Source organism: Arvicola amphibius, unplaced genomic scaffold, assembly GCF_903992535.2.
Source record: "Arvicola amphibius unplaced genomic scaffold, mArvAmp1.2, whole genome shotgun sequence".
Lineage (NCBI taxonomy): Eukaryota > Metazoa > Chordata > Mammalia > Rodentia > Cricetidae > Arvicola > Arvicola amphibius.
The window spans coordinates 13,954-23,951 of NW_024582231.1; the positions used below are offsets into that span (position 1 = coordinate 13,954).

Here is a 9,998-nt window from a genome sequence, read left to right on the forward strand (position 1 = left end):
GCGGAGACGTCTCCCCAGGTATCATCATCTCCACCCCCGCAGAGACGAATCTCATCACCAGTCCCCACCGAGAGTGCGGATCCAGCTGCACAGACGCCAGAACGGAAGGTCAGCGGCACGTGGGACTCGGAACCGGTTATCTCTTTATTTTATTTTTTATATATATATATTTTTTTTTGGTTTTTCGAGACAGGGTTTCTCTGCAGCTTTAGAGCCTGTCCTGGTGCTAGCTCTTGTAGACCAGGCTGGTCTCAAACTCACAGAGATCCTATTTTTTTTTTTTTAGAAAAGTTGTTTGCATTAACAAAACGACATCTGCCGATGTGGGCTGAGAAACCACACGCTGGGCTCCAAGAAAAGTTCCCCTGAGACACTGTCCTGGCGCTGCCAGCTCATAGGCGAGAGACAGCCACCAAAGTCAGGGGCTCAGGAACAGTACAAAAAAATCACAAGCGTACGTTCACTGCTTTTTCTCACTAGGTTTGAAACGTCATAGCCAATCCTACAAAACGAGGAAGCGTCACATAAGAAGTGCTAACCCTGTAGCAAATACAACTTGTAAAGGCCCCATACGTTTTTATATCCGTAAACATTAACCGGGGCTTGGTCTATGGGATCCTGGGCCCCTCACGTCTGAGGCCTCCGATGCTCGGGTCGGGTTGGGCGCAGCAGGGCGTGGGTGAACAGTCGTCTCTAAGGACCTGGGGCTCCCGGTATCCCCATCACCTGGCAAGCTCTGCTCAAAAGGCATCGGTAGGTCCAGGCGTACCTGGTGGCAGAGAAGGTCGCAGGACTGGGTCAGGACGCATCCCCTCGATCCCACGGCCATCTGTGTCCAGGCTGGCTCTCGCAAGCCGACCCCATCTGGAACGTGGAGGAGCGGCCCACACGGGGATCAGGGAGGGCAGGGTCGGGTGGTTCTCACGTGGGCTGACGTGCGTGAGGATGCCATCGAATCCCTCTACCAGGAGCTTGAAGGTGGGCCTCCGGGAAGGCACCGCACGCCAACAGTCCCGCATGACCACATACCTGTGGCAAACCTGGCTGTGGTTTCTCGGCCCGTTGTCCATCCCTGCCTCACCCAAGGCTGCCAGCCTCCCGCCAGGAGCCCCGGTAGGAAACCAGCCACTCCCAGGGACTAGTCAGAGGAGTGAGTAAGGAACGCTTTGCTCACAAGTCGTGTGGGCAGTCGGCAGGCTTGTGCATGCGGTAGCCGGCTTTCAACAGCTTGAAAAGCTCTTCCGCTGGGATGCCAGGGTATGGGGAGCCCCCCAGGGTAAAGATCTCCCAGAGCAGGACTCCAAAGGACCACCTGTCGGGGAGCGAGGGCAGAGGCCTGTTACTCCCGGTCAGTTACGGCAACAGTTCTACAGCAGGACAGGGCACCCACGGGCAAGGCGGGGTGTGCGGAGGAGAGGCAGGCACGGCAGGGCTGTGCCGTGGGCTCCGATGAGGACACAGAACACAGCCTGGGAGGGCCGGGGCCCTAAAGGCGGCGACAGGCGTGACTGGGGTCTCGCTATCCCCATCCTGTGTTAGGACACATACACATCACTCTGGTGGGTGTAGACTCCGTCCAACAGGGACTCTGGTACCATCCACTTCACGGGGAGCCGGCCCTAGGCAGAGGGAGAGGTGTTGGCCGTCAGGGGTCCCCCGGCGGAGCGCCGCACCCCCACCACCCTGGAACGGGGCTCACGTGCGTGATCTTCTTGTAGTATCCCAGACGGTGCACATCACGGGCCAGGCCAAAATCTGCAACCTTCATCACGTTGTCCTCAGTCACCAACACGTTTCTGGCAGCCAAGTCTCTGTGGATACACTGAGGAGGCGTGAGAGGAACCTGGCTACGCTGACACCTCCCTCGCCTAAGCAGGCTGGACACCCACTCTTCCACGCTGACAGACCCTACCCGGCCTGGGCCCCAGCTCTGCTCACCTTCCGAGAAGCCAGGTGCTCCATACCTCGGGCCACCTGACAGGCACAGGACACGAGATCTTTGTGGGTAAGCTGTTCTTCTGGCAGCCTGGAGGCACCATAGCATTCCGTGCTGAGCGGCCTTTGTGCCCGCAGGAAGTCCCGGAGGTTGCCCTTGGCTGCGTACTCCAGCACATACAATGGCCCTGGAAGCACAGGCCCCTCAGAGATGTTGTGCGACTCGGGGGGTCCCGATCTCATAATCGTTCCCCCACCCGCTGTCCTTACCGCCCTGTGTGCAGGCCCCCAGCAGGTTGATAATGTTCTCGTGCCGGCCAATAACTTTCATCATCTCCATCTCAGACACCAGGTCCGACAAGTCCTGGCCGTTGGCATCATCTGTGTTGACAGTGGGAAAGTCACGGGGTGGCCCTGCCGCCCCCACGGGCCCTGGGTTACTTCTCTCCCTCCTCACCTTTCAGCATTTTCACAGCCACGGTGACGGGCTCGGCAGTGTTGTCCAGGTGAAGGCCAACAGCCTCTGCCTTAAAAACCTGGCCAAAGCAGCCTTCTCCTAGAGAATGACCAAGTGTCAGCCTGTCCGAAGAAGCAGAGGCCGTGAGGATGTGGCCAGGACCCCCAGCCCTCATGGCCCTGTGCCACTGCATCCATAGCTGGCAATGGGCTTTTTAAAAATATTTACTTATTATGTATACAATATTCTGTCTGTGTCTATGCCTGCAGGCCAGAAGAGGGCGCCAGACCCCATTACAGATGGTTGTGAGCCACCATGTGGTTGCTGGGACTTGAACTCAGGACCTCGGGAAGAGCAGGCCGTGCTCTTAACCTCTGAGCCGTCTCCCCAGCCCCCGGCAATGCGCTTTTGCTCATGAAGACAGAGTAACCCGAGTCTCACCCTGGACCCCACCTCGGGAGTATTTCACCCCACCTGCCACAGGCCCCTGCCTGGTAGCCATCTAGCCCCCAGCCACAGAACCCTCTCCAGGTCTACGCAACGCCCCACCAGCACTGACCGAGTTCTCGATATTTCCCACTTGGGGTCGGCTGGCGGCGGAGGCTCAGAAACACTGGCCATGACGGTAGATTCTCTTGAAATTGGGAGGACGATGCGGACCCAGGGTAGACCAGAGTTCACGGAGGTCACCTGCTTGGATCATCGGGGACAGGTTGGAGCCAGACAACGCATGCTGGGCATCGGGAAAGGGTTGAGGTCGTGTAACGCCCAGGAGTGGCAAGGTCGAGTCCGCGTGCGGCAGTGTGTAGGGCCAAGAAGAGGGATGATCCAACCGTGGGGACTGAAGACTCAAAGTTGTTTGGAGTCGCGTGGGATCCGTGGGGAGGATAGGAACAGGGAAGGGTCAGCTCGTCTGACGGCAGAGCAGTGAGTGCTAAGCCGGCCTCAGGCACTGCTGGGACTTTAGGAGGAACAGAGAGATCAAAACTCGGTATCTAATTCCAGTTACCTCTTGCTCGGGTGGGAAGCGAATGTCATTGTCCACACCGGGAGACCCCAGGTTCTTTCCTGAGACTCCACGCAGGTAGCAGAGCGTCCCAACCGATGCCGTCAAGATGAAGATGGAGAAGCCCACCCAGGAGCTGATGCGGCCTGCAGACCACGTGCCAGCTGCACTGCCCTCGGCCAGCTCTCTCTCAGCTGCAAAGACATAAATGTTGGGGCCTCATCCAGCCTTGCAGGGCTTCCCATCGGCTCGGCCTGAGCTCTCGGTACCTGTTGGGGAGCAAAGCTACTGGGATACGCAGAGTTTGGTGACCTACGTCCCCAACTCACATGGGTAGAGGAAAACATCTGTGAGTCGGCAGCTCTGGGCAGCTTTGTTATGTTCTGAGCCAGCACCACAAAAGGACAAATGTAGAACCACCACTACCAGCAGCAGCAGAAGCAGAAGCAGCAGAAGCAGAAGCAGAAGCAGCAGCGGCAGAGGCAGAAGCAGAAGCAGCAGCAGCAGAAGCAGCAGCAGAGGCAGCAGAAGCAGAAGCAGCAGCAGAGGCAGAGGCAGCAGCAGCAGAAGCAGCAGCAGAAGCAGCAGCAAGTACCTGGCAGCACCTCCAGCCATGCAGAGTGATGGGAAAATCCAAAATAATTGCCTGCCAGACAGGTGTACTCCCCCGAGTCCTCAAAGGTGACATTGCGCAGAGACAGAACTTCTAGCTCCTTGTTGCTTGTGTTAATGCCTGATGTCTACAAAGAGAGAACAGAGATCAAGAGGCGAGCACCAGCACGTCCCTTTGGGCACCACAGCGCTGTCCCCACGGAGACGGTCAGGCAGGCTTCGGGGAAAATGCCACAATCTCTGCTACCACCTTGACAATCACAGCCCGACCACTGCAACGGATGCCCTCTGCATCCCGAACCCAGGCAGGGAGCCCAGAACCAGTCCCTCTGTGGGTGGAGAGATCCCTGTCCCAAGGTAAGCATCAGGCCCTTGGGCAGCACGGTGCCACCAAGGAGCAACCTGCGGAGTCAGTGCAGAAATAGGAGAGGGACAGGAAAAAAAGAGGGGCAGACAGATGTGCGGACAGAAAGCCAGAGGAAATCAGTGTCGGCCAGAGAAGGGGGGAAAAGCCGATGTTCTCAAGCAGCACAGGGCTCTGCCCCTGGGAGGTTCTGAAAACTTCTCAGCTTGCGTGTGGTGCAGCGAGAGGACGGCACAGACCTGAGGGGCGTGGAAGGAGGGAGGAAGTCAGGGCTGGCTGGGGGCTGCCAGTGTGATCAAGGCGTGGGAAACAGAACATGAGTCAGGGATGGGGTCGAGCAGGGAACGGACGGCACAAGGCGTTTATCTGGGAAGGTAGGTAGTTGGGCATCGGAGCGGGAGCCGTGCGCCCGGTTGTCGTAGAACAGTCATCACCTCCTGGAGGACCCTGGGCACACCACCAAGATGCCTTCTCAGCCACGCTCAGGAAACCGATGGCTCCACGAATGGACCTGCCCCGCCCCATTCTGACACACAGAGAGATAAAGGTGTGCGTCTCACCGATCCAGGAAATCTCTAGAGGAAAATGAGGACGAGGCAGGGCGAGGGAGACAGCAAAGAACGGGCTGGGGGAGGAAGCCCCTGGAAGGCTGCCTGAACCAAGGCACCTGATGGCAGTGGTAGGTGGGGTTGGTGGGGTTTCACAGACTGGCCGCCTTCATGTCCACTCTCCCTACACAGAGAGAGAGAGAGAGAGAGACAGAGAGAGACAGAGAGAGAGACACAGACACAAAGAGAGATAAACATACACACACACACACAGAGAGAGAGAGAGAGAGAGAGAGAGAGAGAGAAAGACAGAGAGAGAGACACAGACACAAAGAGAGATAAACATATACACAGAGAGAGGGGGGGAAGAGAGCATGCACACACACACACACAGAGAGAGAGAGAGAGAGACAGAGAGAGAGAGACAGACAGACACAGAGAAACACACACAGAGAGAGAGAAACACACACACAGAGAGACACAGACAGAGAGAGAGAAACATACACACAGAGAGAGAGGGAACCCCCCTTACTCTACAAATCTTCATCCCAAGGGTCATATCTCCTCAGCCTGTGCTCAGGAAACCACACACCCGCAGCGGGAGGCACACTGGACATGGCCCGAGGGGTCTCTCCCGACAGCCAGGATGCCAACTCCTGCCAACACCTGTTCCTCTCTCCCACCAGACCTCCAAGTCTCTCCGAGGATCATTTTCCTTTCCTGTGCGGCAAAGTCCAAACTCTCTCTCCGGCGGCCCCCACCGGAGGCCACGAAGCCAAGCGCCACAGGCAGCGGGAGGCGGGAAGAGTCCGTCCTGGCAGGGCGGAGCTAGGGCTGCGGTGCAGGCAGCTGGAGAGCGGCGGACAGCCGGTCCTCTGAGGTCAGAGGGTCCTAGTTCAGCAGACGTCCTCCTGTCCTGAGCCACCACAACTCCCACCCAAGAGAAGCCTTCTGTGGGCCCAAGCCTCAGAGCAAACGGGGGAAACAAGTCCTCCGGGAGGGCAGGAGGAACACAGAGCCTGCCTGGAGCTCAGAACGGGGGCTGAGTTCTGAGACTCCAACACGTGGGTCCCCCAGTCCCAGGGATTCCTCGGCCAAAGAGGGACTGAAGGACGGGGGCCAAGGCGCTTCCAGCTCCCCCGTCCACCCGACCAGCCGCCCAGAACAGAGCCCACCTTGAGGACGGTGACGTAGGGCCTGCCATCCGGGCCTGTCTTGCTGCCATTCACCTCCACGTGCTTCAGCCACTGGATGTGCGGCTGGGCATCGCTGTAGACCTTGCAGTGGAACTCCACGTCGCTTCCTAGGGTGGCCGTCTGGTTTTCCGGCAGCCCAGCCTGCAAAACGGGCCGATGTGGGAAGCGCTCTGGAAGACACAGACGGGTCAGGGGCAGGGCGTCCGAGGGCCCGGGGCTGACCTGCTCCTGTCGCCCGGCCCGGCTCTCACCCAGGACTTCCAGGGTGTAAGTCTGCCGGATGCTGCCCAACGTGTTCTGAACCACGCAGGTGTAGTGGCCGCTATCAGAAGGCACCACACGCTCCATGACCAGGCTCCCATGCCGGTGCCTAAACTGCAGGGAAAGTTAGGAGGTGAGGGGCTGCGGATGCCCAAAACGGTGAGCCTGTTGTCATCCTGACGGGTAGCTAGGCCAGGCAAACACACGTCTGCTCTTCCTTTTGTAATATAAGGTCACCTAGGAAGGGACTGCGGCTGCTTTCAGGATACTCGGTCTAGAGTGGCTTCGCGACCTAAACCACCAGATGCTGATGACTTGACACCTCAAAGTGTTAAAAGTCATTAACTGTTTTACCTGGACTTTGTATCAAGTTAAAGACGTCTTTGGTTGCCTTCTTCTCCTTTTGTATTTGGTTATAAACGGATAAGGAAAACTAAACAGGGAAAAATGTCAGTATCCACTGGAATGCCCTCCTGGTACTTTTTATGGTCTCAGTCTAATTATTTTTCATTTCACTTCTATTTCTACGATCTCACGCCCCTACCCTGGCAAGAGGTATTTTTGTCGGGGCCGGTCTACGACAGATGACATGGGTTACACCCTCTGCACCCAGGCCCTTTCCCAGGCTTACCTTGGTGGCCCCCATGCGACGCTCCCCTCGGAATTCCTCGCTGTTCTTCAGCCAGGAGATGGAGGGGGTGGGGCTGCCAGCAGCTGCACAGTGGAAGCGCACAGTGCTGGTGGCCGGCACGGCCAGCAGTTTCATATCCATACGGTCTGGCCGAGTCCAGTAAGGGGCCCCTGATGGCACGAGTGCTCGTGACGGCATAGTCAGTCCAGCCTTGCCAAGCTCCCCTACCAACCCACCCTCGAGCCTCACGCCTCATCTGTATGGGTGCTGAGAATTGAACCTGCGTCCTCGGGAAGAGCAGTCAGTGCTCTTAACCACTGAGCCATCTCTCCAGCCCCGCTAATATAAGTTTTAAGAGTTAATAAGGGGCTGGAGAGATGGCTTGGCGGTTAAGAGCACTGACTGCTCTTCCAAAGGTCCTGAGTTCAATTCCCAGCAACCACATGGAGGCTCACAGCCATCTGTAATGAGGTCTGGTGCCCTCTTCAGGCCTGCAGAATATTGTATACATAATCAATAAATAAATAAGAAAAAAAAGAAAAGGAAATGTAAAAAAAAAGCCTAAGCTAATGGGCCAATCAGTTTACAACTAACGTAGACCTCTGTTTGATTTCTTTGGGACTTAACGATTGTGGGAGCCGGGCAGGAAAGAAACCCAGACACCAGGAATCCCCGGATCTATGTCCTCATCGGTGGCAACTTGAGCGCCTTGCCTGGTTTACTCACACCTGTGATGTTCCTTCCCACCACAATCCTTACCAAAATCCCTGCCGAGCAGCCCTGCCCCCGGGGCACTGTCTGCCTGTAGCACTGCCCTTGAACAACAAGACTCCAGGCAGGAAGCAGCCTGATCCTGACCAGCTCAGTCTGCCTAGGCCTTCTCTGATCTCACCTGTGTCTCCAGCCACGTTCCCGCCACCTTCTTCATCTCCTGAGGATGCAGCATCTGCAACAGTTACAAGCAAGCAGTGGTCCTGCGACGACACGCCTACATCCGGAGACCCGCTGCTCCCTATTTTCAGAGTGCTCTGCTCTCCATCTTTAGGGACCACTGCTCCCTGCCTTTGCAAGGCCATTCATTCAGATAGCACAAAACTGGGGGCACCGCCTCCGATGTGGGGAACTACAGCCAGCAGCACGCTTGAGCCAGGGATCCTGGAGCCATGCTGCCTAGGACTGCCCCGACCTCTCTAGCTAGGCAGCTGCTCAACGCGTTTGTGAGCCCCGGCCACCAGGAACTTACCTGTCACGTTCACAGTGAAGGGGCACAGGACATCCCGGGTGAGCTGCTGCCGGCACACGTAGACCCCGGCATCGTCACGGGAGACGTTCAGCACTTGTAATCTCTGGGACCCCACCAGGATGCGGTGGGAAGCGACCAGCTCCGTGCCATCCTTAGACCAGACAGCGCAGCCTGGGCCGGCATCTCCAGGCAGAGAGCAGATCAGCTCCACGGTGTCCCCGCAGCCAAAGACCAGTTGCTCTTGCTGGCTAGGCTCAGGGCCCGGGACCTCTGTGGGTGAAATGGAAAGCCGTGAAACACAGTCTTCAAAGTAGCATGCTGAACGGCTGAAGGCCCATACTCTGCAAACACACTAGCCAAGCCGTGGCGAGCAAGTGAGGGGCGTGCTCCTGGGGCTCGGGGTTCTGCCAGACAGTGTTCAAACCGGGAGAGGGCAGACTATGTCAGTAGGAGCCCGGGGGCGCCAGTATCTCAACTCTGTCAGGGGTGTGTGTTGAGGTTTCCGTCTCTGTCCTGGAGGAGGAAGCCGCCTTCCGAGGACGACGTGGAAGAGACGCAGCCGCTTAGGACCGGCCGAGATTGGATTCACACATTCCAGGGTAGGAGCGTGGTGATTACAATTATTAAGCAAAGAGAAACAGGGATAGGAGAGAAATAAAAGAGAAAACACAGAGCAGCGTCAGGAGGGAAATTTAGCGAATACTGAACCACCCATTTATTTTCCACTCCAAGGAGGGAAAGGGGGAGGCAACAGATGTCATCACCTGATAAAACAAATAAACAGAGCACCTCTGATCGTTGGTCGAGATGAAGCTGATACACCTCTGTACTTAAAATACAAATTAACCACTCTAGGTCAGGACCTCTCGTTTGGGAGTCACTTGTTGTTAACCACTTTGAAAAAGCCAAACAAGCTCAAACCCTCTGACCTCCAGTCAAGGTGGAATGGACTCACGTCTGTGCGCCCTGACGCACAGCAGCACTCCTAGTAGCTGAGAGACCTGAAAATGTCAAGAAGGGTGGGGGCAGCTCTAGGGTGCAGCACCTGCCTGGGATATCTGAAGCTTCAAGCTGCTACACCTGGGGAAGCGTGAGTATGCAAGCCGGTGCTCAGAGCGAGCGCGCTGATTTCTTGACAGCTGCTGTCATACCAGCTGAACGACGTGCACACTCAACCTTCCAGTCCTCTGCCATTCACCAAAGAAAAAAAAAAGTTCCAGGCCGGGCAGTGGTGGCGCACACCTTTAATCCCAGCCCTTGGGAGGCAGAGGCAGGTCAATTTCTGAGAGTTCAAGCCCAACTTGATCTACAAGAGCTAGCTTCAAGATAGGCTCCACGGCTAGAGAAAAAATCCTGTCTCAGAAAACAAAACAAAACAAAACAAAAAAAAAAAAAAAAAAAAAAAAAAAGAAGGAAAAATCTGCAGGAGACCCCAGCGGCTGAGGCAGAAAGGAACTTGAGGTCCTTGCCCCCACTTGCAGTCTCCTGGGAGGCCGAGCTGAGCTGCCGTCAACTGGGTGGAGGAGAGGGAGGCCGAGCTGTGCCACCAGGGTACAAAAGCCAAGGTTCAAAGGACTCAAGGTCGGGAGGTCGGGACGTCTGCTCCAGGGGGGCACCGGCTCACCAGGCACCCTGTGGCACCATCGGGCCATTGGCCGGCATTGCCGGGCCACACCCAGGCGCAGTGGGCAGGGGGCGGAGGCGAGGAAGGATCTGTGCACAGATATTTGCCTCGGGGAGGGAAA

The 9,998-nt window shown here is 56.7% G+C and overlaps 1 protein-coding gene across 6 annotated transcripts; it reads right to left on the reverse strand.

The window, feature by feature from the left end:
* Window positions 1-459: 459 nt before the first annotated feature.
* On the reverse strand, window positions 460-8,519 carry LOC119805744 (fibroblast growth factor receptor 3-like). 6 transcript variants are annotated; one of them, XM_038317583.2, is made up of 15 exons: window positions 8,254-8,519; window positions 7,903-7,956; window positions 7,011-7,180; window positions 6,370-6,493; window positions 6,098-6,288; window positions 3,994-4,138; window positions 3,402-3,592; window positions 2,952-3,082; window positions 2,393-2,514; window positions 2,206-2,316; window positions 1,939-2,123; window positions 1,700-1,822; window positions 1,549-1,619; window positions 1,175-1,312; window positions 460-1,029 (listed from the first exon to the last, which is right to left on the reverse strand). In XM_038317583.2, the coding sequence occupies exons 3-15, from the start codon at window positions 7,149-7,151 to the stop codon at window positions 741-743; spliced, it is 1,962 nt and encodes a 653-aa protein (XP_038173511.1). In that variant the 5' UTR covers window positions 7,152-7,180; window positions 7,903-7,956; window positions 8,254-8,519; the 3' UTR covers window positions 460-740. The 6 variants fall into 6 exon arrangements, with proteins under 6 accessions (XP_038173511.1, XP_038173510.1, XP_038173509.1 ...); XM_038317582.2 differs by lacking the exon at window positions 7,011-7,180 and having other exon boundaries at window positions 8,254-8,395; XM_038317581.1 differs by having other exon boundaries at window positions 6,098-6,493; window positions 7,011-7,093; window positions 8,254-8,335.
* Between the last annotated feature and the right edge of the window lie 1,479 nt (window positions 8,520-9,998).

Excerpts from the sequence above, each read along its gene's own strand:
- LOC119805744 (XM_038317577.1), bottom strand. The coding sequence starts at position 7,208 with ATGCCGTCACGAGCACTCGTGCCATCAGGGGCCCCTTACTGGACTCGG. Across the intron at positions 6,494-7,010 it reads GTCGCATGGGGGCCACCAAG|TTTAGGCACCGGCATGGGAG; the intron begins GTAAGCCTGGGA and ends CTTTCCCTGCAG. Across the intron at positions 4,139-6,097 it reads CCTACGTCACCGTCCTCAAG|ACATCAGGCATTAACACAAG; the intron begins GTGGGCTCTGTT and ends CTCTCTTTGTAG.